This window comes from Platichthys flesus, chromosome 14 (genome assembly GCF_949316205.1).
Source record: "Platichthys flesus chromosome 14, fPlaFle2.1, whole genome shotgun sequence".
In the NCBI taxonomy this organism is placed as follows: Eukaryota; Metazoa; Chordata; class Actinopteri; order Pleuronectiformes; family Pleuronectidae; genus Platichthys; species Platichthys flesus.
In genome coordinates, this window is record NC_084958.1 from 17,034,297 (window position 1) to 17,061,001 (window position 26,705).

At 39.5% G+C, this 26,705-nt stretch overlaps 3 protein-coding genes across 3 annotated transcripts; 2 read left to right on the forward strand and 1 right to left on the reverse strand.

Moving 5' to 3' along the window:
- The first annotated feature begins 477 nt into the window (after positions 1-477).
- On the forward strand, positions 478-5,174 carry LOC133968376 (7-alpha-hydroxycholest-4-en-3-one 12-alpha-hydroxylase-like). Its single transcript, XM_062404372.1, has 4 exons — positions 478-1,273; positions 1,557-1,731; positions 1,872-1,950; positions 3,629-5,174. The coding sequence occupies exons 1-4, from the start codon at positions 490-492 to the stop codon at positions 5,171-5,173; spliced, it is 2,583 nt and encodes an 860-aa protein (XP_062260356.1). The 5' UTR covers positions 478-489; the 3' UTR covers position 5,174.
- A 7,980-nt stretch (positions 5,175-13,154) lies between these two features.
- On the forward strand, positions 13,155-16,837 carry LOC133968972 (7-alpha-hydroxycholest-4-en-3-one 12-alpha-hydroxylase-like). The gene has a single exon (XM_062405247.1). The coding sequence runs from the start codon at positions 13,199-13,201 to the stop codon at positions 14,732-14,734; it is 1,536 nt and encodes a 511-aa protein (XP_062261231.1). The 5' UTR covers positions 13,155-13,198; the 3' UTR covers positions 14,735-16,837.
- Positions 16,838-19,630: 2,793 nt separating this feature from the next.
- Positions 19,631-21,783, reverse strand: LOC133968971 (7-alpha-hydroxycholest-4-en-3-one 12-alpha-hydroxylase-like). The gene has a single exon (XM_062405246.1). It carries the CDS (start codon positions 21,740-21,742, stop codon positions 20,207-20,209), a length of 1,536 nt encoding a protein of 511 aa, XP_062261230.1. The 5' UTR covers positions 21,743-21,783; the 3' UTR covers positions 19,631-20,206.
- Between the last annotated feature and the right edge of the window lie 4,922 nt (positions 21,784-26,705).

Genomic DNA, 26,705 nt, shown 5'->3' on the forward strand with positions numbered 1-26,705 from the left:
GTAGGCCTACACATGCCCATGTATTTCGTTCTCCTCTTCATAAGAGTTTGGTGTTTTTCTTTGTTGTATAAGGTAAAAAATAGCAATAAAATGTTTTTAAACAGTTTTCTTTATGTCGTTCTATAATTTCATGAATGCAAGAAACTATAGTTTTTTTATAGAGAGTATAACTATATATTACAATATAAGCTGTGTTATCAAATATGTTTTGCGACTCCAGACAAATTTCGTTTGGGGGAAGAGGGGACGAAATGGCTCTTTTGATAGTAAAGGTTGCCTACCCCTCGACTATGGCAAAACTTCTCTTAATATGAACAGCATGTGTATAAAAAGTAAACATGTAGTTGGCTGTTCATGGAAAATTCCTTTTTTCACTGATTATGCACGTACCTGAATCTGATCCCAAAAGGGAGGAGCTACATTTCTCTACATAATGCGGGATGTGGTGCTTAACTCCTAATCACTCGGTGTCTTTTACAGGAATCAGTCATGGGACTGCTGCTACCTCTCCTTCTTGCTTTACTCTCCTGTTTGATTGGAGGACTCTACCTACTTGGTGTGTTTCGACGGCACCGACCAGGTGAACCCCCTTTGGATAAGGGGCTCGTCCCTTGGCTGGGTCATTTCTTGGAGTTTCGCAGGAACACATTAAAATTCATCAAGAGGATGAAGCAAAAACACGGCGATGTGTTCACAGTGCAGCTGGGAGGGTGTTATATCACATTCAGTCAGGATCCTCTGTCGTTTCAGGGTATTGTTAAGGAGAGTCGAGAAAAACTGGACAACTTACCTATTGTTGACAAGCTGTTGCATAGAATGTTTGGATATGTGGCAGAGGGGGATGACCACACTTTTCTCAAGGCCTCCAGCAACAAGCACCTCAAGGGGGACGGCCTGAAGGTACTGACACAAGCTATGATGGATAATTTGCAGAATCTGATGTCTCATGAAATCGCCTCAGGAGCAGACCAAAGCAGCTGGAAAGAAGATGGACTGTTTGTATACAGCTGCAATATCCTTTTCAGGGCCGGCTACTTATCTCTGTATGGCTACGCATCTCCCAAGTCAGAAGAAAGTGAGGAGAAAGCCAAAGAGAAAGACAGAGCGGAATCTGATGCCTTGTTTAAAGAGTTTCGTAAATATGACCAACTCTTCCCAGACCTGGCTTACGGGGTCCTCTCACCGAGGGAAAGGTTGGAAGCAAAGAGGCTGAGGGAACTATTCTGGACCACTCTGTCGGTGCAGAAGATGAAGATGAAGACATCAGAAAGTCTACACATCTTCCGCCGAAAACTAAAAACACACATCTTCCGACTCTACCTTGAATAAAAAAAAAAAAAAACCTTTTGAAACTAACACTTTAGTAGCACTTAAATGGCACTTACTTATAGCACTTTGTAGTTTTGCTTTATTTGAAGAAATTGTACTTTCTTGATTCTTGTCGTCCTTGGTATGTACCCTCGGGTTTGAATGCACTTATTGTAAGTCGCTTTGGATAAAAGCGTCAGCTAAATGCAAAGTAATGTAATGTAATGTAATGAAGAACGATGTCATTGGCTGGATCTGGGAAATGCACCAGTATCTAGATGAGAATGGTATGAAGGAATCGATAAGCAGATACATGTTTGTGCTTCTTTGGGCCTCTCATGGCAACACAGGGCCAGCTTCATTCTGGCAGCTCCTTTTCCTCATGAAACACCTAGAAGCCATGAGAAGGAAGAGATTGATAAGGCTCTGAAGGAATCAGGGCAGGAAGTCAGACGTCGTGGCCCTTCTATCAACCTGACCTATGAAATGCTGAAGCAAACACCCATCCTGGACAGTGCTTTGGAAGAGACCTTCCGACTATGTGCTGCACCTGTCCTCACCAGAGCTGTGCTCCAGGATATGACCCTCAAGATGGCAGATGGGCGTGAATATATCACTAACTGTAGCAAGGCCCTGGAACTGGTCAGCTAGTTGTTTCAAGTGTTTGTCAAGCTCCTCCTCCATCTCATCTGTGAATATTCTCTTTATCTCACCCCAGGCACGTGATTTTACTTTCCCTTTCTCTTTTTCGTCATGAATCTTTTGAGGGTTGTCTTATCAATATTTCTATCCCTTCCAGCTTTTCTTAAGGACTTTTTTCCTTGCATGACCTCAGCGTCTACACTCTCCATCTCTGAGAGGGGTGTTTGGCCACAGGTTGTCTTCCTGGTGTAGTTTCTTGACATGATGGCTTCTATACAATGTTCATAACATTAAATATAAAACATATGTAATGTAATATTACGCTAAAATATGTTGAAGAACTAAACTGAAGTTGTGCTTCATGTCTCATTTACCCCACAGCATTTGTCTCACTTTACCCCACAGCCAACATTTTAGAAAAACATCTCTTCCCAATTCAGGCTAATCTTCAGCTGGCATCAATCACATGGTTTTATGTTGGAAGTTCACCAACATGTATGATAAAAGTTTTTGTACCTGAATCAATTTGTCTTGACACAACTGTTGATTAAGTTCAAAGTAAGAAAATTTACTTTTAAATGCAAAAAACTGATTTTTGTGAAAAAACATAATAACTACAGCACCAGCACCAACTTGTCCTTCATGACAAGAGGCGAATGGGAGGGGCTTGAAAACATAATGGTCACATGACCACAAATGCGTTCCGTTGCCTGGATACAGGGTGTGTCTCACATTACCCGTTGTCTCACATTACCCCGCTCTCCCCTAATAGATGAAACTTATCAATTGTAACTTATTCTATACATATTGGTGGAGCATCCTGGGCAGGAATCCAGAGGTTCTGTTTCACTGCTCAGGCTCAGAAGGATGACACGGACAATGGGTCATTTTTCTTCAAGTCCCCTCACCACCAAGTACAGGCAGGACACTCAGGAAACCAGCATCCTGCCAAAGGCCCCATTGTTCCCCAGCCCATCCGCCTCCATTACCATGACCACTAAGTGTTCATCTGTTTGATCCAGGATGACTGTAACTACCAACCCATTCATTCACAAAGAAATGAACCGTCATGTAACTTTGGTCCTCTAAAACTTAGCTTTTCCTAATGTAGCTCTGTGTGTGTGCGGGTTCCTGTACTGATACCTTTGATAGGAAAGTGAGGACGTTTTGGCGGCCCTTCCTTAGGGTTAAGACTTACTTTTAGGGTTAGGGTTAGAATTAGGTTAAGGTTAGGGTTAGGGCAACAGTTGGCAGTTAGGTGTGATGGTTAAGGATAATGTAAGGGGCTGGGGAATGCACAACTCACAACTATAGAGAGAACTGCGTATGTGTGACATGTGACATTACTCAACGGGTATTCATTTGCAAAATATGAATGTAAATATATGCTTTATATATTAAAAAAAATAAATTGATAAGGTTATTTACTTATTTCTTTAATAAGTAAATAACCTTTTACTTTTGATAGTAAAGGTTGTCTACCCCTGGACTAAGGCAAAACCTCTTCTTATATGAACATCATGTGTATAACAAGTAAACATGCGGTTGGCTGTTCTTTGAAATTAAAAATGTTCTCAATATGCACATACCTTAATCTGATCCCAGAGGGAGGAGCAACATTTCTCTACATAATGCGGGATGTGGAGCTTAAATCCTAATCACTCTGTATCTGTTACAGGAATCAGTCATGGGACTGCTGCTACCTCTCCTTCTTGCTTTACTCTCCTGTTTGATTGGAGTACTCTACCTACTTGGTGTGTTTCGACAGCACCGACCAGGTGAACCCCCTTTGGATAAGGGGCGCATCCCTTGGCTGGGTCATGTCTTGGAGTTTCGCAGGAACACATCAAAATTCATCGAGAGGATGGAAAAAAAACACGGCGATGTGTTCACAGTACAGCTGGGAGGGCTTTATTTCACATTCCTTCAGGATCCTCTGTCGTTTGGGGCTTTTGTTAAGGAGAGTCGAGAAAAACTGGACTTCTTATCGTTTGTTAAAGAGCTGGTTCACAGAGTTTTTGGATATGTGGCAGAGGGGGATTACCACACTGTTCTTCAGGTCTCCAGCAACAAGCACCTCAAGGGGGATGGCCTGAAGGTAATGACACAAGCTATGATGGATAATTTGCAGAATCTGATGACTCATGAAATCGGCTCATCAGCAGACCAAAGCAGCTGGAAAGAAGTTGGACTGTTTATGTACAGCTACAATATCCTTTTCAGGGCCGGCTACTTATCTCTGTATGGGTATACATCTCCCCAGTCAGAAGTCAGTGAGGAGAAGGCCAAAGAGAAAGACAGAGCAGAATCTGAAGCATTGTTTAAAGAGTTTCGTAAATTTGATCAACTCTTCCCCAACTTGGTTTACGGGGTCCTCTCACCGAGGGAAAGGTTGGAAGCAAGGAGGCTGAGGGAACTAATCTGTAACACTCTATCGGTGCAGAAGATGAAGATGAAGAACAACGTCAGTGGCTGGATCTGGGACAATGCCCAGTATCTAGAGGAGAATGGTTTGAAGGAGTCAATGATAAACAGATACATGTTTGTGCTTCTTTGGGCCTCTCAGAGCAACACAGGGCCCATTTCATTCTGGCTGCTCCTTTTCCTCATGAAACACCCAGAAGCCATGAAAGCAGTGAAGGAAGAGATTGATAAGGTTCTGAAGGAATCAGGGCAGGAAGTCAGACCTGGTGGCCCTTCTATCAGCCTGACCTATGAAATGCTGACGAAAACAACCATCCTGAACAGTGCTTTGGAAGAGACCCTCCGACTCCTTGTGGCACCTGTCCTCACAAGATGTGTGCTCAAGGATATGACCCTCAAGATGGCAGATGGGCGTGAATATATCATCCGCAAAGGTGACCGATTGGCTATGTTTCCTTATTCTGCTGTTCAAACTGACCCAGAGATCCACCCTGACCCACATTCATTCAAATATGACCGCTTTCTGAATGCTGACGGAAGCAAGAAAACAGACTTTTACAAGAATGGGCAGAAGGTGAAGTTTTACTCCATGCCCTGGGGCTCTGGGGTCTCCATGTGTCCGGGGCGTTTCTTTGCCTCTAGTGAAGTTAGGCAGTTTGTTTTCCTGGTGTTGGCCTACTTTGAGATTGAGCTGAAGAATCCTGAGGAGAAGATACCTGAAATCGACTTCAGCCGATGGGGCTTTGGAGCCATGCAGCCTAACAGAGAGGTCCAGTTTCGATACCGGCCAACATTTTAAACTCAACTAATCATTTTGACATTTATGTCAAAAATAGTTTTTTGATTTTGATCAAGTCTATAAGCTGTCATTTTAATATCCTGCTTCTAAAAATGTTTTGATACCATGATGAAGATTTATGTTTATTATTGTACCAGTGACAATAACATTAATTGTGTCAATAAAAATTTGTTTAAATATTTGTGCGATAAATACATTTCCAACCTAAATATTACCTCATCTAAATAACAGTTGACTTGACCAATTTTGTGTTTCCTTAGCCAGGTTTGCTCAGATAAAAGAAAATAAGCTTTTCTCTTTAGTAGCTTCTAGAATCATTTAGCAAGTCATATCTGTTGAGTGTCAGGGAACTGGTTTCAAAGGAATGATCGGAAGATAAAGGTAAGGTCTTATTTGGGGAAGTTGTCTGTCCAAAAACAACACCTCTAGTGACTATAACATGTGTGCTGATGAAAATGATGAATTTTTTTCAAAACTTTCCTTTTTGCTTTTATGTTTAAGTTTATGATGAAAGGGCTGTTGATTAAATATGAGTGGAGTAAAAAAAAATTTATTATCTTTGGTAAATGAATAGAACCCGTAATCTTTAAATAAAACATATAGCTGCCGTGCCGCAGACGCAATAGGATGTGACCCATATTTTATCTGACGACATATTAAAACAAAAAGTGAAAGAAAATACATTGTCTTTGATGAATGAATAACACCTGTCATCTTTATTGTTTAAAAGTGTCAAGACTGCAGAAGTAATTACAGATATTCATTGTCTGATCATATCTGAAAATAAAAATCACTTTGTAAACATCCTTATCTCAGCTATCTATTAGCTATAGAAAATGTCGAGCTCTGGCCACCTGTTAACAGGTTTGTCTGATGCTGCTCATTTCTCCATCACACTATCAATGCTATTGGCTTTCATTCTGTTTGGAAGAGTTCATGTCCACAAAAACCTCATATAGTTCTTTCACACACGCACCACTGTTCTTCACTCAACTCAGGAGCCCCCATGAAAATTACACATAAGAGCATACTATTTGTCTTGCTCCCATGCCTTTAGAATAAATTTACAGGCAGGGAAAAATTCACAGTTACATTTATATTTTGTCATTTAATTTAATCTTAGTTGGATCTCAGTTTCTCCCTCTCAATTTGGCTACATCTAACACGATGCTATTTAAAATGTAAACATTAATCAAACATGAACTTTTAATATCCATTGAGTCATGTCAAAAGTCACACATATGCAGGTCTCTCTATAGTTGTGAGGATACTCATTGACCTAATGCATTCCCCAGCCCCTTACCCTAACCTTTACCATCACAACTAATTGCCAACCGTTGCCCCATTCCTAGCCTGAACCTAATTCTAACTATAACCCTAAAACAAAGTCTTAAACATAAGGAAGGGCCGGCCAAAACGTCCTCACTTTTCAAAAATTTCCTCATCGGGTCTATGCTTGATATGAAATGGTCCTAAGATAAGTTTTAGAGGTACAAAGTTACATGATGGTTAATTTCTTTGTGAAAGAATGGGGTACTTATAGTTATAGTCATCCCCGATCAAACAGATGAACACTTAGTGGTCATGGTAATGGAGGCGGATGGGCTGGGGAACAATGGGGCTTTGGCAGGATGCTGGTCTCCTGAGTGTCCTCCCTGTCCTTGGTGGTGAGGGGTCTTGAAGAAAAATGACTGTGAAACAGAACCTCTGGATTCACGCCCAGGAGTCTCCACCATGATGTTTAGAATAAGTTAATAACAAGTGATAAGTTACATCTATTACCATGCTGACGGTTAGTCTGACAGCTACAGGGATGATTGTATTGTCTTTGCATGAACATTGACTTCGGCTGTATAAATATTTGAAATGATAATGAAAAAGGATTGCTTCTAGACATTTTCTGTATAATAATAGGATAGCATATCCTGTTTAAACAACATTAAACAAACAAGGAAATAAGAGTCAAAGTTGTATCTTTTAATGAGACAGGGATGTTAACAGTTTGTCAGGAAACATGTTTCTGTGCCATCTTACACTGCAATATGGCAAATTCCAAAACCACTGAAATTAACAGTAAAGAATTAACACTTTTCATCTTCTTCTTACAGATATTGTTTTAACTAACCCTAATGTTACATTGGGGTTTGTTACTTTAAAGGGGACATATTATGAAAATTCCACTTTTGTAGTGCTTCTACACGTTAATTTGGGGATCTGTGTCTACGCTAGAGTGTGTTAAATGGGATTACGACAAGAATTGACTTCACAGTCTCGCTACATGGCCTTTTAAATGGTCCTTGTGGTATTTTGATCAACATATGTTACAGACATTTCATTAAGACTCCAAGGAACCATATCAACTGTGGTAAAATGGGCATAATATGTGCCCTCAAAGTAAGCTGTGACGTTTGTGTGCAGTCAGTTCCTTCATCATACCAGCAAATGTAACTCATTGACAGCTTGATTATTTCTATCAGTATTGGGGCTATATGTTTAATCCTTTTTTTTGACCGATTTCATAAAAATCTTCAACTTTGGCCTCATAAAATGTCATTTGTTTTTATCAAACTCATGCTTTATTATGTTGAAAAGGTTGGAATTATACACATTTTCTCAAACACAAATTCAGTAAACTGTAATTCAAAGTTTTATCACAACAGGTAAAGTTCAAGTTAAAGTCTTTGATAAAATCTCCACTTTCTGGTGAAACCAGACGGTTCAAACTGCTGACACGCTTCATGGCAGATCAAATATTTACGCACGTTTGTAACAGTAAAGCTACTAAAGACAAAGCTCTGCTCAGTGGACTGTAGGGATTGCACAAAGGGATCCCGATATCCTTGTTACAAAGATCAGTGTTGAGGGCTGAGAAGACTCTCACATTGTTACGGTTAGTTGTTTAATATATTGTTCATCTTTTGAAACTAGTAAAAGACGCAAAGTAATGTCACCAAAAAATTTCTGACCTGGTCAAGTCCTCTGACTTACTACTCTATATTATCATCTGTTTGCTCTGTTGGTTTCCTTTATATAGATAACCACTTACTGGATATAGCACCTCATTGGAAACGGTGGAAAGGTTTATAAAATTGTTGTTGTATTGAACTAAACAGCTTTTTAATGTTTGGTAAATAATTCAATTTATAGAGAGAAGAGAATATGAAATGCAATATGTGTATGTTTTGTATGTTATATATTAAATGGTTCTTATGTGAAGAATCTCTCAATAGGCCCAAAAAAGCCTAAATACGGGCCTGACAGCAAAGTTAAGAAGAGCATACGACACAGCGACGTCAGAGAATTAACTGTTCAAGGGATGAGTAAGTGTCATTTATATTTAGTCATCACTTTTAATGAATGTACTTCATAAATCTCTGGAAATCACACAACTGGAGGTTACACAATACAAGCATGCATTGGATATTAGTCAAAGAAATACCACAGACTAAAACAAACGCAAATTATATGACAACACAACATTCTAAATGTAGTTTAGGGCAGCATTACAAGTTGTTTGAAGAAAGTTAAATTTCATCATTAAAATAACAATCAAGCTGACAGAATACTGCTGCCATAAATGTACCGTTGATTTAAGGTAGTGGTATATCACATTACATTTGTATGATTCATTATCATTGACAATGTTTTCTGTAATTTCTTAACAATTGCCTTCATTGTTGTATTATATATTTTGAAATAAATTTCTGTACATATTTATATATATAATCTATATGGCACTGGGTTACCATTGTTTTAGGGTTTCTTGCATGTCTCCAAAGAATTAAGCCATAACTGTGTTCCCATTTGTGCAATAAATCGTAAATTCGTCACAAAGTGTTCCTGACTGAAGTGAAGCATTGTGTTCATGCAGGAAACAGACTCATGTGCTCCAGCTGTGATCAGCTATCAGCTACTGATAGGTTTATGGTTTGTTCGTCAGTCACCTACCAATCACAGCCCATTCTCTCAAAAAAGAAGCCCATTTAAATAAGACCTGCTTCTCACTAATCACCTACACTGACACTTTTGCTCTGCTGCTGGCAACTCACCTCCACCACCCAAGCCTCCACCTTTTAGCATGATATCCATAGACTAGTTTAGAGCTCATCTTTCTCTTCTCTTATTAGACAATTGTAGCCACTAGTTGACAGAATCAGAATCAGAATCAGAATTATTGTATTTGCCATGTATGAGTTCACATACAGGAAATTGCCTTGGTGTTAACACAACACAGAATCCTCAAGTGCTTTCCAAATATTTTGTAAAACTGTACACACACCCACTGAGGTGAATGATCTGCAGACTGTTGTCACTCACCAGTTAAAGAAAACAGCCCACATACTGAGAGAAATAATAAAGCTGTCAATGAGTAACATTTGCTGGTCAAATTAAGGAACTGACTGCACACATACTTCATAGCTAATTTGCAGTAAGCTCCCAAGATGTACCATTGGGGTAAGTTTGAGCCATTATTGTTATTTAACACAAAATCTCTATAAATAAATGTTATTTAATGTTGTTCAAACAGGATACACTATCCTATGATTGTACAGAAAATGTCTAGATTAGAAATGCAACAAGCAATCCTTGTTCTTTTCTGACACCTCCTTTTAAATGACCCAGTAGTCGTCATTATCATTTCAAATAATTATAGTGCTGAAGTACACGTTCATGCAAAGGCAATGCAATCATCCCTGTAGCTGTCAGCCTAATCAACAGCATGGTAATAGATGAAATTTATCACTGAACTTATTCTATACATCATAGTGGAGCATCCTGGACAGGAATCCAGAGGTTCTGTTTCACTGCTCAGGCTCAGAGGGATGACACGGACAATGGGTCATTTCTCTTCAAGTCCCCTCACCACCAAGTACAGGCAGGACACTCAGGAGACCAGCAGCCTGCCAAAGGCCCCATTTTCCCGCAGCCCATCCGCTACCATTACCATGACCACCAAGTGTTCATCTGTTTGATCCAGGATGACTAAACTACCACCCCATTCATTCACAAAGAAATGAACCGTCTTGCAACTTTGGAACTCTAAAACTTGGTTTTTCCTAATTTAGCTCTGTGTCGGGTGTCTGTGTGTTCCTGTACTCATACCTTTGTTAGGACCATTACGTGAAATGTCTTTGTGGAACCACAGGCCTCCTTTTCAGCCTACATCTGTGGTCAAAACCTGAAACCACATGGGATTTGTTCACAAGCAAGCCTCCTGAACTCAATCTCCCAAAATGCCACAGGTTCCATTGTTCTGAAAAAGCCAAGGAATTCAGTCTCCCAGGGGGCGACAGGTTCAATTGGTCCAAACAACCTCACACAGAGGTGTGAAAAGCCATAAGGCTAACTTTCTATTGGTCACTCTGGCCCCATGACCTGTGAGGTCACCGGGCCTATAAAAGACCAAGATCTCCCCACATTCTATCTCTTTCCATCGACCGTCCAATGACAGCAGGCGGCCAGCCCTTTTCTCCTGCATTCGTCGAAGGGGGGCCTGGCTGCTCCCGCGCCTATCTTCTCTTCCCACTGAACAACCGGAGGTCAGAGGTGCAGCATCAACTCATCTCTTCAAGGAAACCTTCACGCATGTCAAGCTTTTCAAAACTCCTAGCAGCGACTCGATGTCCTACAGGTAAGTACTTCGAACCAGTATATGATCGCACAGCTCCACAGCAACGCTAAGGCAGAGACCACACTAAACCAGAAGACTTCACCGAATTGCGAACTGGACTGCAACTTCTTTTTCCCTTTCCCTCGGACTGGTAACATAATCTGGGCTTAATAATGATACTAGACTAAGCAAGACTGTCTATTTGATTCTGTGCGGTGTCTATAAGTTTGATATATGCTGTGATATTAGGAGAGGCGGTGGTCTAGTGGCAGAAACTTGGACTATGGGCAGAGAAGGTCTCTGGTTCGTCTCCACGGAGAAAGAACAAAAGACGAACCTGGATTGATCTGTCCAAAAATCCAAGAGTTTCCCTACCCTGTCTAGTGCCCCTGAGCAAGGCACTTTACTCCCCCAACATCTGCTCCCCAAGCGCCGTACATGGTCACTCACTGGTTTGTTTGTCCTGCACCAGATGGGTCAAAGGCAGAGATTAAATGTCCCTACCCGCATGAGTGTGCCTTTGCATGTCTGTGCATGTGTTTGGGACAAATAAATGCATCTTAATATTGTAGTTATAAGTTAAATGAAAGTTAAGGCTATTTAGGCTTGCCACAGGCTCTCTCTCTGACTATCTCATTATCTGTTTAACATCAACACAGACACTTGATATCTCTACACCTAGTTAAACCTTCCCCCACTATCGGTCGTAAAGCAACCTCAGAAAAGAGGGGGGCTGCTATCTTAGGGGCCATCTTAAAAGCCCACAGGAAGGTGTAAAGGCCGAATTATAGTCGGGTTGCACGCAAGCACGTATGCACGTAAGACACGCAACACGCCCCTCGCGTGCCCTCTTGCGGCTTGCGTACGTCCGCCAATTTTTCTAACTACACGACAAAGCGACGCGAGCCCCGCAAGGCTTGTGATTGGTCTGCTTACTACATCCCGTCCGGAGTCTAGTTTCCGGTTTCATGCCCCACAATACGCGGAAATCACGGAAGATTTAGTAGAACGAATATGGACAAAATAGATGAGCACTTGGCAGAAGAGATCCGTATATGAGCACTTGTATAACCCGTCACTGACTGGCCAATTTGTCCGCCAGAAATAGGCTATGAGGAGCCGGAGTGGCGATGTAAATAAACAGTCGGCGAAGAAGAAGACGTCTCTTCTTTGTGTGATTTGTCTTTGAAAAAAAAACTTTACTTCGCCTAGTGTTCTGGCGGTGAATTGCGTTGCAACACGCGCAGCACGTTAAGAGAAGTATAAACCACTACTGCTACACTGTCAAAAAACTCCATCTAATTGAACTAGATCTAAATGAGACTGATCTTTATCAATTAATTTGCTATCTTTTCCCTTCCTTTGAAGGGATTAGAGTTATGATTTAATATCAATATTTTAAATATTAATACTTCGTTTTAAGACTTTGTTTTAGGTTAAGGGTTAGAATTAGGTTTAGTTTAGGCAATGGTTGGCATTTGGTTGTGATGGTTAAGGTTAGGGTAAGGGGCTGGGGACTGCATTAAGTCAATGAGTATCCTCACAACTATAGAGAGAATTGCGTGTGTGTGACATGTGACACGACTCAACGGGTATTAAAGGTTCATATATGATTCATTTTAAATATTGTGGCTTTTCATGGAGCCAAATTGAGAGGGACAAACTAAGATCCAACTAAGATTTAAATTATTTTGTGTGAAATAACTATAGGAGTTTTTTGTGTAGATGAAGTCTTCATAACAGAATGAAAGCCAATAGCATTGATAGCATGATGGAGAAATGAGCAGCATCAGACAAACCTATTAATAGGTGGCAATTTTCCATAGATAATTGTTAGCTGAGCTAAAGATGTTTACAAAGTGATTTTTATTTTCAGACATGATCACACAATGAATATCTGTTATGACTTCTGCAGTCTTGACACTGTAAAACAATGAAGATTACAGGTGTTATTAATTTATCAAAGACAAGGTTTTTTGTTTTCAGTGAAAATATGCGTCACATCCTATTACGTCTACGGCCCGGCAGCTATATGTTTAATTTATTTCAAAGTAGGCCTACACATGCCAGTGAATTGTGTTCTCCTCTTCATAAGAGTTTGGTGTTTTTCTTTGTTGTAACAGGTAAAAATAGCAAAAAAAGGTCAACAGTTTTCTTAATTTCATGAATGCAAGAAACTATAGTTTTCTTTTTAAAGAGAGTATAACTATATTTAAAACTATAAGCCGTCATATATGTTTTGCAACTACAGACAAATTTTGTTTGGGGGAAGAGGGGGTGAAATGTTTTGTTATTAAAAGCTCATCATGCACCTACCAGAATCTGCTCCCAGAGGGAGGAGCAACATTTCTCTACATAATGCAAAATGTGGAGTTTAACTCCTAATCACTCTGTGTCTGTTACAGGAATCAGTCATGGGACTGCTGCTACCTCTCCTTCTTGCTTTACTCTCCTGTTTGATTGGAGGACTCTACCTACTTGGTGTGTTTCGACAGCACCGACCAGGTGAACCCTCTTTGGATAAGGGGCTCATCCCTTGGCTTGGTCATGTCTTGGAGTTTAGCAGGAACACATTAAAATTCATTGAGAGGATGAAGCAAAAACACGGTAATGTGTTCACAGTGCAGCTGGGAGGGTGTTATATCACATTCCTTCAGGATCCTCTGTCGTTGGGGTCTTTTGCTAAGGAGAGTCAAGAAAAACTGGACTTCAAACCGTTTGTTAAAGAGCTGGTGCAGAGAGTGTTTGGATATGTCGCAGAGGGGGATGACCACACTTTTCTCAAGGCCTCCAGCAACAAGCACCTCAAGGGGGATGGCCTGAAGGTACTGACACAAGCTATGATGGATAATTTGCAGAATCTGATGTCTCATGAAACCGGCTCAGCAGCAGACCAAAGCAGCTGGAAAGAAGATGGACTGTTTATGTACAGCTACAATATCCTTTTCAGGGCCAGCTACTTATCTCTGTATGGCTACGCATCTCCCAAGTCAGAAGAAAGTGAGGAGAAGGCCAAAGAGAAAGACAGAGCAGAATCTGAAGCCTTGTTTGAAGAGTTTCGTAAATTTGACCAACTCTTCCCCAAATTGGCTTACGGGGTCCTCTCACCGAGGGAAAGGTTGGAAGCCAAGAAGCTGAGGGAACTAATCTGGAACACTCTGTCGGTGCAGAAGATTAAAATGAAGAACGACGTCAATGGCTGGATCTGGGACAATGTCCAGTATCTAGAGGAGAAGGGTATGAAGGAATCAATGATAAGCAGACACATGTTCGAGCTTCTTTGGGCCTCTCAGGGCAACACAGGGCCCATTTCATTCTGGCTTCTCCTTTTCCTCATGAAACACCCAGAAGCCATGAAAGCAGTGAAGGAAGAGATTGATAAGGTTCTGAAGGAATCAGGGCAGGAAGTGAGACCTGGTGGCCCTTCCATCAACCTGACCTATGAAATGCTGAAGAAAACACCCATCCTGGACAGTGCTTTGGAAGAGACCCTCCGACTCCGTGTTGCAGCTATAGTCACCAGAGCTGTGCTCCAGGATATGACTCTCAAGATGGCAGATGGGCGTGAATATATCATCCGCAGAGGTGACAGATTGGCTATGTTTCCTTATTCTGCTGTTCACACTGACCCAGAGATCCACCCTGACCCACATTCATTCAAATATGACCGCTTTCTGAATGCTGACGGGAGCAAGAAAACAGACTTTTACAAGAATGGGCAGAAGGTGAAGTTTTACTCCATGCCCTGGGGCTCTGGGGTCTCAATGTGTCCAGGGCGTTTCTTTGCCTCTAGTGAAATTAAGCAGTTGGTTTTCCTGGTGTTGGCCTACTTTGAGATTGAGCTAAAGAATCCTGAGGAGAAGATACCTGAAATCGACTTCAGCCGATGGGGCATGGGATCCATGCATCCTAACAGAGAGGTCCAGTTTCGATTCCGACCAACATTTTAAACCCAACTTATCATTTTGACATCTCTGTCAAAATATTTTTGGGATTTTGATCAAGTCTTTTGAAATTCTGCTTCTGAAAAATGGCAGATTCCACAAAGAAGATTAACGTTTATTATTGTGCCGATATTTTGTTCGATAAATACATTTCCAACCTAAATATTAGCTCATCTAAAAAACAGTTGACATGACAAATTTTGTGTTTCCTTAGCCAGGTTTACTCAGATACAAGAAAATAAGCTGTTATCTTTAGAAGCATCTAGTATCATTTAGCAAGTCATATCTGCTGAGTGTTAGGGAACTGGTTTCAAGGAATGATCGGAACATAAAGGTTAGCTCTTACTTGGGAAAGTTGTCTGTCCAAAAACAGCACCTGTAGTGACTATAACATGTGTGCTTATTATCGGAAAATGATGCATTTTTTTTCAAAACTTTTCTTTTTGCTTTTAAGTTTATGTTTATGATGACAGGGCTGTTGATTAAATATTAGTGGAGTAGAAAGAAAATACATTAACTTTGATAAATGAATTACACCTGTAATCTTTAAAAAAACATATAGCTGCCGGGCTGTAGACGTAATAGGATGTGACCCATATTTTAGCTGCCAACATATTAAAATAACAAATGAAAGAAAATACATTGTCTTTGATGAATGAATAACACCTGACATCTTTATCACTTGGTAAACATCCTTAGCTCAGCTAACTTTTAGCTATAGAAAATTCAGAACTCTTGCCACCTGTGAACAGGTTTGTCTGATGCTGCTCATTTCTCCATCACGCTATCAATGCTATTGGCTTTCATTCTGTTTGGAAGAGTTCATCTCCACAAAAACCTCATATAGTTTTACACACGCACCACTGTTCTTCACTCAACTCAGGAGCCCATGAAAATTACACATAAGAGCATACTATTTGTTTTGCTCCCAAGGCTGCTGGAATAAATTTAGAGGCAGGGAAAAATATACTATACATTTACATTTATATTTACCAAATTAATTTAAATCTTAGTTGGATCATAGTTTCTCCCTTTCATTTTGGCTCCATGTAATGCAATACTATTTAAAATGTAAACATAAATCAATGAACCTTTAATACCCATTGAGTCATTGCAAATGTCACACATATGCAGGTCTCGCTATAGTTGTGAGGATACTCATTGACCTAATGCATTCCCCAGCCCCTTACCCTAACCTTAACCATCACCACTAAATCCCTAACGTTGCCCCAACCCTAGCCTAAACCTAATTCTAACCCTAACCCTAAAACCAAGTCATAACCCTAAGGAGGGGCCGGCCAAAACCTCCTCACTTTTCAAAAATGTCCTCATAGAGTCTATGCTTAAAATGAAATGGTCCTAACAAAGGTATAAGTACAGAAACACACACACACACACACACACACACACACCCACAGAGCTACATTAGGAAGCGCTAAGTTTTAGAGTTCCAATGTTACATGGCCGTTCATTTCTTTGTGAATAAATGAGGTGGTAGTTTTAATCATCCTGGATCAAACAGGACGCTCCACCATGATGTTTAGAATAAGTTAATAACAAGTGATAAGATACATCTATTACCATGCTGACGGTTAGGCTGACAGCTACAGGGATGATTGTATTGGCTTTGCATGAATGTGGACTTCGGCTGTATAAACATTTGAAATGATAATGAACAAGGATTGCTTCTAGACATTTTCTGTAAAATCATAGGATAGCGTATCCTGTTTAAACCACATTAAACAAACAAGGAAATAAGAGTCAAAGTTGTATATTAAAATGAGACAGGGATGTTAACAGTATGTCAGTAAAACATGTTTCTGTGCCATCTTACACTGCAAAATTGCAAATTACGAAACCATAGAAATAAACAGTAAAGAATTAACACTTTTCATCTTCTTCCCACAGTTATTGTTTTAAATGGCTCAAACTAACCCCAATGTTACATCGTGGGGACCATACTTTAACTTAGCTGTGACGTATGTGTGCAGTCAGTTCCTTCATTGTTCCAGCAAATGTTACTCATTGACAGCTTGATTATTTCTATCAGTATTTGGGTTGTTATGTTTAATCTTTTTTTCTTTGTCCCATTTCATAAAAAATCTTCAACTTTGGCTTCATAAAATGTCATTTGTTTTATTATTATTATTATGTGAAAAAGTGTGAAATTATACACATTTTCTAAAAAACATCCTCTCGATGAATTTTGATGTTACATAAATGTTACATACAAGAGGTTCGTATTAGCAGATGCTTGCCTTAGTCACTCACCCTTGTAAACAAAAAAAAGCGGTCTCTCATCATACTCTATATTTGCAGTAAACAGAAACTACAAATGTTACAGATTTGCTGTGACTTTAAGAATCTGGTGGGGATAAGGCTCACAAGATGACAAAATACATGAGGTAATGATTTCCAAACATCAACCAATCTAGCACATTGTTTTGTAAATGAATGTAATTTACCACTTCCTGTACCACTTGTCCACAACCTAACTCAGAGCAGTTGCAGGCAACACAATAAAAATACAGTTGAGACTCACACACATTAAATATTTATGCACGTTTGTAACAGTAAAGCTACAAAAGGCAAAGCTCTGCCCAGTGGACTGTAGGGATTGCACACAGGGATCCCGATCGATGTTCTCGTTTCAAATATCAGTGTAGAGGGCTGAGAAGACTCTCAAATTGTTACGGTTAGTTTCTGAACTGGTCAAGTTGTCTGATTTACTACTCTACATTGTCATCTGTTTGCTCTGTTGGTTTCCTTTATACAGAGCACCACCTACTGGTTCTAACACCTCATTGGAAACTTGCAAAAGAAGCAACAGCGGAGCTGTATGTGAATTAAACAGCTCATGTTTGGTGAAGATGTTAATTCATAGAAAGAAGAGAATATGAATTGCAACATGTGAATGTTTTTATGTTATAGATTAAATGGTTCTTATGTGAAGAGGGACCTAAAAACCAAATCTCTCCATGGGCCCAAAAAAGCCTAAATATGGCCCTGACAGCAAAGGTAAGAAGAACATATGACACAGCAACGTCAGGGGATGAGTCAGTTTCATTTATATTTAGTCATCACTTTTACAGCTTTACCTCATCCATCTGTGGACTTCACACAACTGGAGGTTACACAATACAAGCATGCATTGGTTTTTAGTCAAAGAAAAACCACACACTAAAACAAATCCAATATAAATATTTCTGTAATATCTTTACAATTGCCTTGCATTGTTGTATTTTTTTTAAATAAGTTTCCATACATATATATATATATATATATAATCTATATGGCACTGGGTTACCATTGTTATAGGGTTTCTCGCATGTCTCGATTGAATGGAGCCATAACTGTGTTCCCATTTGAGCAATAAATTGTAAATTCATGACGAAGTGTCATAAATGTGCTCCAGCTGTGATCAGCTAGAGCACATTTCAGTTGTTCGTCAGTCACTAACCAATCACAGCCTATTCTCTCAACATAGCGGTCCATTTAAATAAGAACTGCTTCTCACTAATCCCTGCTCACCTTCACTGAAACTTGTGCTCTGCTGCTGGCAGCTCACCTCCACCACCCAAGCCTCCACCTTTTAGCAATGATATCCATAGACTAGTTTAGAGCTCATCTTTCTCTTCTCTTAGTGGACAATTTTAGCCACTAGATGACAGTCGTGATAACACAACACAGAATCCTCAAGTGCTTTCCAAATATTTTGTAAAACTGTACAGATACCAACTGAGGTGAATGATCTGTAGACTGTTGTCACTCACCAGTTAAAGATAACAGCCCCAATACTGATAGAAATAATCAAGCTGTCAATGAGTAACATGTTTTGGTCCAATGAAGGAACTGACTGCACACATGCTTCCTAGCTAATTTGCAGTAAGGTCCCCAGATGTAACATTGGGGTTAGTTTGAGGAAAATAGTTAATTATTTACTGTTCATTTCAGTTGTTTTGGAATTTGCCATATTGCAGTGTAAGATGGCACAGAAACATGTTTTTCTGGCAAACTGTTAACATCCCTGTCTCATTAAAAGATACATCTTTGACTCTTATTTCGTTTGATTAATGTTGTTTGAACATGATGCACTATCCTATGATTGTACAGAAAATGTCTAGATTAGAAATGCAACAAGCAATCCATGTTCTTTTCTGACACTTCTTTTTAAATTACCCAGTAGCCGTTATTATCATTTCTAATAATTAAAGTGCCGAAGTCCACGGTCATTCAAAGCCAATACAATCATCCCTGTAGCTGTCAGCCTAACAGACAGCATGGTAATATATGTAACTTATTCTATACCTCATGGTGGAGCATCCTGGGCAGGAATCCAGTAATTAGGCTGGGGTTAGAATTAGGTTTAGGTTAGGGTTGGGGCATTTAGTTGTGAGGGTTAAGGATAGGGTAAGGTGCATTAGGACAATAAGTATCCTCACAACTATAGAGACACGTGTGTGTGAGTGAGTGACATTTGACATGACTCAACTGGTATTAAAGGTTCATATTTGATTAATGTTGACATTTTAAATAGTGTCTCACTGCATGGAGCCAAAATGAAAGGGAGAAACTAAGATCCAACTAGGATTTAAGTTAATTTGCTAAATATTAATGTAAATGTATATTTTTCCCTGCATGTAAATTTATTCTAAAGGCATGGGAGCAAAACAAATGGTATGCTCTGATGCATAATTTTCATGGGGGTTCTTGAATTGAGTGAAGAACAGTGGTGCGTGTGTGAAAGAACTATGGGAGGTTTTTGTGGAGATGAACTCTTCCAAATAGAATGAAAGCCAATAGCATTGATATCGTGATGGAGAAATGAGCAGCATCAGACAAACCTGATCACAGGTGGCCAGAGCTCTGAATTTTCTATAACTAATAGTTGGCTGAGCTAAGGATGTTTACAAAGTTATTTTTATTTTGAGACATGATGATTACAGGTGTTACTCACTTATCAAAGACAAAAAAAAAATGTCTACTACACTCACTTTATATAAACAGGCCCTGTCATCATTTTCAGAAATCAGCACACATGTTAAAGTCACTACAGGTGCTGCTTTTGGACAGATGATTTTCACAAGTAAGACCTAACCTTTATCTTCTGACCATTCCTTTGAAACCAGTTCCCTGACACTCAACAGATATGACTCGCTAAATAATGCTAGAAGCTACTAAAGATAACAGCTTATTTTCTTACATATGAGTAAACCTGGCTAAGGAAACACAAAATTGGTCATGTCAACTGTTATTTAGATGACTTTATATTTAGGTTGGAAATGTATTTATCGCACAAAATATTCAAAAACATTTTATTGACACAATTAATGTTATTGTCACTGGTACAATAATAAAAGTAAAACTTCATTGTGGAATCCAACATTCATCAGAGGCATAATTTTCAAATGAAAGCTTATAGACTTGATCAAGATCAAAAAAATATTTTGACAGAGATGTCAAAATGATTAGTTGGGTTTAAAATGTTGGTCGGTATCGAAACTGGACCTCTCTGTTAGGCTGCATGGATCCAAAGCCCCATCGGCTGAAGTCGAATTCAGGTATCTTCTCCTCAGGATTCTTCAGCTCAATCTCAAAGTAGGCCAACACCAGGAAAACAAACTGCTTCATCTCATTAGAGGCAAAGAAACGCCCGGGACACATGGAGACCCCAGAGCCCCAGGGCATGGTGTAAAACTTCACCTTCTGCCCATTCTTGTAAAAGTCTGTTTTCTTGCTTCCGTCAGGATTCAGAAAGCGGTCATATTTGAATGAATGTGGGTCAGGGTGGATCTCTGGGTCAGTGTGAACAGCACAATAAGGAAACATAGCCAATCTGTCACCTTTGCGGATGATATATTCACGCCCATCTGCCATCTTGAGGGTCATATCCTGGAGCACAGCTCTGGTGAGGACAGGTGCAACACAGAGTCGGAGGGTCTCTTCCAAAGCACTGTCCAGGATGGGTGTTTTCATCAGCATTTCATAGGTCAGGTTGATAGAAGGGCCACCAGGTCTGACTTCCTGCCCTGATTCCTTCAGAACCTTATCAATCTCTTCCTTCACTGCTCTCATGGCTTCTGGGTGTTTCATGAGGAAGAGGAGCAGCCAGAATGAAGCTGGCCCTGTGTTGCCCTGAGAGGCCCAAAGAAGCACAAACATGTATCTGCTTATCATTGATTCCTTCATACCATTCTCCTCTCGATACTGGTGCATGTCCCAGATCCAGCCACTGATTTCGTTCTTCATCTTCATCTTCTGCACCGACAGAGTGTTCCAGAACAGTTCCATCAGCCTCTGTTTTTCTAACCTTTCCCTTGGTGAGAGGACCCCGTAAGCCAGGTCGGGGAAGAGTTGGTCATATTTACGAAACTCTTTAAACAAGGCTTCAGATTCTTCTCTGTCTTTCTCTTTGGCTTTCTCCTCACTTTCTTCTGACTTGGGAGATGCATTGCCATACAGAGATAAGTAGCCGGCCCTGAAAAGGATATTGTAGCTGTACATAAACAGTCCATCTTCTTTCCAGCTGCTTTGGTCTGCTCCTGAGCCGATTTCAAGAGACATCAGATTCTGCAAATTATCCATCATAGCTTGTGTTAATATCTTCAGGCCGTCCCCCTTGAGGTGCTTGTTGCTGGAGACCTGAAGAAAGGTGTGGTCATCCCCCTCTGCCACATATCCAAACACTCTCTGCACCAGCTGTTTAGCAAACGGTCTGAAGTCCAGTCTTTCTCGACTCTCCTTAACAAAAGCCCCAAACGACAGAGGATCCTGAAGGAATGTGATATAACACCCTCCCAGCTGCACTGTGAACACATCGCCGTGTTTTTGCTTCATCCTCTCGATGAATTTTAATGTGTTCCTGCGAAACTCCAAGACATGACCCAGCCAAGGGATGAGCCCCTTATCCAAAGAGGGTTCACCTGGTCGGTGCCGTCGAAACACACCAAGTAGGTAGAGTCCTCCAATCAAACAGGAGAGTAAAGCAAGAAGGAGAGGTAGCAGCAGTCCCATGACTGATTCCTGTAACAGACACAGAGTAATTAGGAGTTAAGCTCAACATCCTGCATTATGTAGAGAAATGTTGCTCCTCCCTCTGGGATCAGATTCAGGTATGTGCCTTATAAGTGAAAAAAGGAACCACATGCATAAATGTTAAACACATGAGGTCCACATTAGCAGATGCTTGCCTTAGTCACTCCCCCCTTGTTAAAAAAACAAAAGCAGTCTCTCATCTCACTCTATTGCAGTAAACAGAAACTACAAATGTTACAGATTTGCTGTGACTTTAAGAATCTGGTGGGAATAAGGCTCACAAAATGACAAATACACGAGGTAATGATTTCCCAACATCAACCAATCTAGCACATTGTTTTGTAAATGAAAAGTAATTTACCACTTCCTGTACCACTTGTCCACAACCAAACTCAGAGCAGTTGCAGGCAACACAAAAAAAAAAAAAAAGTTGAGACTCACACACATTGCAATAATGCACGGATGTAGCATATCATTCATTAACCTGTGAGTCATAGTTGATCCTTTTTATTTTAGTTCCATGTCATAGAAATCTTCAACTATGGCTTCGTAAAACGTCATTTTTGTTATCAAAATCATGCTTTGTTATTAGGAGAAGTCTGGAAATATAAAAATAATTCTCAAACACAAGTTCATTCAATTGTAATTCAAGGCTTTAACACAACAGGCAAAGTTCAAGATAAGAGAAAAGTCTTTGATAAAATCTCCACTTTCTGGCGAAACCAGACGGTTCAAACTCCTGACATGCCTCATGGCAGATTAAACATTCACGTACCTTTGTGACAGTAAAGCTACTAAAGATAAAGCTCTGCCCAGTGGACTGTAGGGATTGCACACAGGGATCCCGATCGATGTCCTCGTTACAAAGATCAGTGTAGAGGGCCGAGAAGACTCTCACATTGTTACGGTTGGTTTTGTCTTAATTTTATTGTTCATCTTTTGAAAGTAGTAAAATAATCAAAATAACGTCACCAAAACATGCCTGAACTTGTCAAGTTATCTGATTTACTACGCTACATTATCATCTGTTTGCTCTGTTGGTTTACTTTATGTAGAGCAGCACCGACTGGTTCGAACACCTCATTGGAAACTTGCAAGAGAAGCAACAGCTGAACTGTATGCAAGTTTTTATTTTTACGAGGTTTATATATGTGTTGATGTATTGAATTAAAAAGTTTAAAAATGTTTGGTGATGACATTACTTTATGGAGAGAAGGGAATACGAAATGCAGTGTGTGTATAGTTTGTATGTTATAGATTAAATGATTCTTACTTATTTCCTATATTTTGGCAACACCCATTGAATTCTTATTTCAATTTATGAGAATAATCAAGTGTCTCTGGGTTCATGAAACAAATTTGTATCAATCATATGTAAAGTCTTCTTACTTGACTCAACAAACACAACATCTGCTCTGGAAATGTGTCATCATTTGACTTTATCAGCAATTTAGTGGAAAATCATCACCGAGAGAGAGATATCGTGGTTTTTATGCAGCATAATGTTGACAATGTGTCTATTTACAGTTGTAAGGGTGGAAAAGGCATGAAGTGAATACAATTATGAATAAAATGTGAAGAGGGACCTCAGACCAAATCTCTTCTTGGGCCCAAGAAAGAGTAAACATGGCCCTGACAGCAAAGGTAAGAAGAGGTTACGACACAGCGACGTCAGAGATTTAATTGCTCAGGGGATGAGTAAGTGTTTTATATATTTAGTCATCACTTTTAACAGCTGATCAAATTCTATGACAGCCAAACATTCTAAGTGTAGTTAAGAGCATCACTACAAGTTGTTTGAAGAATCATCATAAACATAAACATTTGTCTGATTGATTATCATTGATAATTACTTCCGTAAATTTCTTTAAAATTGTTTTGTTATGAAACATATTTATTTTTTATCTTAGAAAACATGGTATTCATATTGGATTGCAAAGAAAGAATTTCATCACACAGGAATTTATATATGACAATACATGATTTAAACCACAAACTTTATGATACATCCTATTACAATGTCAGCATTGAATAAAAAAATTATATAATCAAATAAATGATATTCTAAAATGTCTCTTTTGTGTTGTTGTTTTATTGACGTGGGAATCACTTTGTAACTTTGTTAAGAAAATTACCAAATTATTAGAATGATATTATTAGATCAAAGTTTTTTTAACAAATATGGATTGGAAGTCATCAAAGTTGATAAATAGTTATTATAGTAACATTTCACATATTCTGGGTCTCTGCACATTGCAGAAACGTGCTTCCACAAGCCCTCGTGACGCACGTACACCCTCCGTCTTCTCAGAGATTAACACCTGAAGCAAGAGGATCCACCTCCACCTACTTCCTCCTTCGGGTCGGATACGCTGTGGTCTTTTCGAGTAAGATGTTGAAATAAACAGGCTGAGCACAGCACGAAGAGACAAAACATAACAGAGACTTCTTCATGTAACAATTACATTAACATTTAAAGAGTTTAGAGGACAGTAAAATCTATACTACATCAGGAGCTGAAACTGTTACATGATCGCCAGAAAAGACAACACGCTCATTGTGGTGGGAGCTTTATCTCATTCTCCTTTAACCATCTTTGAATTTACGAAGGGGCTGGACTATTGATGCCGAGTTCAATGCTCCTCGGTTTACTATCGGTCAAATTATCCTTACCACTAATATTTATTTACCTGTTTGTACTTTTACAGAATGTTTGACTGGATAGTAAAACAACTCTTTAAAATGAAAAAAAATATAAACTTACACAGAGATGAAAGCTTTTTACTTAAGAACGTTTTAATAAAGGATTTTCAAATCAGAAAAATACTCTTTTTTTTTTTATTACAGCCAGTAAGTCGTTCCAGAATTGGGAATGAGCAAACACATCAACAATCAGAGAGTCAGCAACAGGTATTGCTTTCATGTTAAAGGACGCAACCCAGGTTACAATTTGCTTGTATTCATTTGTGTCACGGTCTCTAATCTAGCCCCTTGCGTGCTTGCGTGCCCCCTCTTGCGGCTTGCGTGCGTCCGCCAATTTTTTTACTATAGGACAAAGCGACACGAGCCTCACGCAGCCCGCAAGGCTATGATTGGTCTGCTTACTACATCCCGTCCGGTGTCTAGTTTCCGGTTTCATGACCCACATTATCGGCAGAAACCATGGAAGATTTAGAAGAACGAATTTGGACCAAATAGAAGAGCGTTTGGCAGAAGAGATCCAAATGTATGAGCACTTGTTTAACCCGTCACTGACTGGCGGATTTATCCGCCAGAAAACGGATACGAAGAGCCGCAGTGGCGATGTAAATAAACAGTCGACGAAGAAGAAGACGTCTCTTCTTTGTGTGATTTGTCTTTGAAAAAAAAACTTTACTCCGCCTAGTGTTCTGGCGGTGAATTGCGTTGCAACACGCGCAGCACGTTAGAGAAGTATAAACCAAAACGAGTCCGTCGATGCAACTGCGTGGCCTTCCGCGGTTGCAGTCGCAGGACTATAATTCAGCCTTTACTCTTTTGGTAAGCCACCATTTTGAGAACCCCCACTAATTTACATACTGCTACACTGTCAAAAAACTCCATCTAATTGAACTAGATCTAAATGAGACTGATCTTTATCAATTAATTTGCTATCTTTTCCCTTCCTTTGAAGGGATTAGAGTTATGATTTAATATCAATATTTTAAATATTAAAACTTCGTTTTAAGACTTTGTTTTAGGTTTAGGGTTAGAATTAGGTTTAGTTTAGGCAATGGTTGGCATTTGGTTGTGATGGTTAAGGTTAGGGTAAGGGGCTGGGGACTGCATTAAGTCAATGAGTATCCTCACAACTATAGAGAGAATTGCGTGTGTGTGACATGTGACACGACTCAACGGGTATTAAAGGTTCATATTTGATTCATTTTAAATATTGTGGCTTTTCATGGAGCCAAATTGAGAGGGACAAACAAGTAAACATGCGGTTGGCTGTACTTGTAAAACATTTTTTTTCTCATCATGCACCTACCAGAATCTGCTCCCAGAGGGAGGAGCAACATTTCTCTACATAATGCAAAATGTGGAGTTTAACTCCTAATCACTCTGTATCTGTTACAGGAATCAGTCATGGGTTTTAGAGTTCCAATGTTACATGGCCGTTAATTTCTTTGTGAATAAATGAGGTGGTAGTTTTAATCATCCTGGATCAAACAGGACACTCCACCATGATGTTTAGAATAAGTTAATAACAAGTGATAAGTTACATCTATTACCATGCTGACGGTTAGGCTGACAGCTACAGGGATGATTGTATTGGCTTTGCATGAATGTGGACTTCGACTGTATAAACATTTGAAATGATAATGAACAAGGATTGCTTCTAGACATTTTCTGTAAAATCATAGGATAGCGTATCCTGTTTAAACCACATTAAACAAACAAGGAAATAAGAGTCAAAGTTGTATATTAAAATGAGACAGGGATGTTAACAGTATGCCAGTAAAACATGTTTCTGTGCCATCTTACACTGCAATATTGCAAATTACGAAACCATAGAAATAAACAGTAAAGAATTAACACTTTTCATCTTCTTCCCACAGTTATTGTTTTAAATGGCTCAATCTAACCCCAATGTTACTTCGGGGGACCATACTTTAAGTTAGCTGTGACGTATTTGTGCAGTCAGTTCCTTTATTGTTCCAGCAAATGTTACTCATTGACAGCTTGATTATTTCTATCAGTATTTGGGCTGTTATGTTTAATCTTTTTTTCTTTGTCCCATTTCATAAAAATCTTCAACTTTGGCTTCATAACATGTCATTTGTTTTATTATTATTATTATGTGAAAAAGTGTGAAATTATACACATTTTCTAAAAAACATCCTCTCGATGAATTTTGATGTTACATAAATGTTACATACAAGAGGTTCGTATTAGCAGATGCTTGCCTTAGTCACTCACCCTT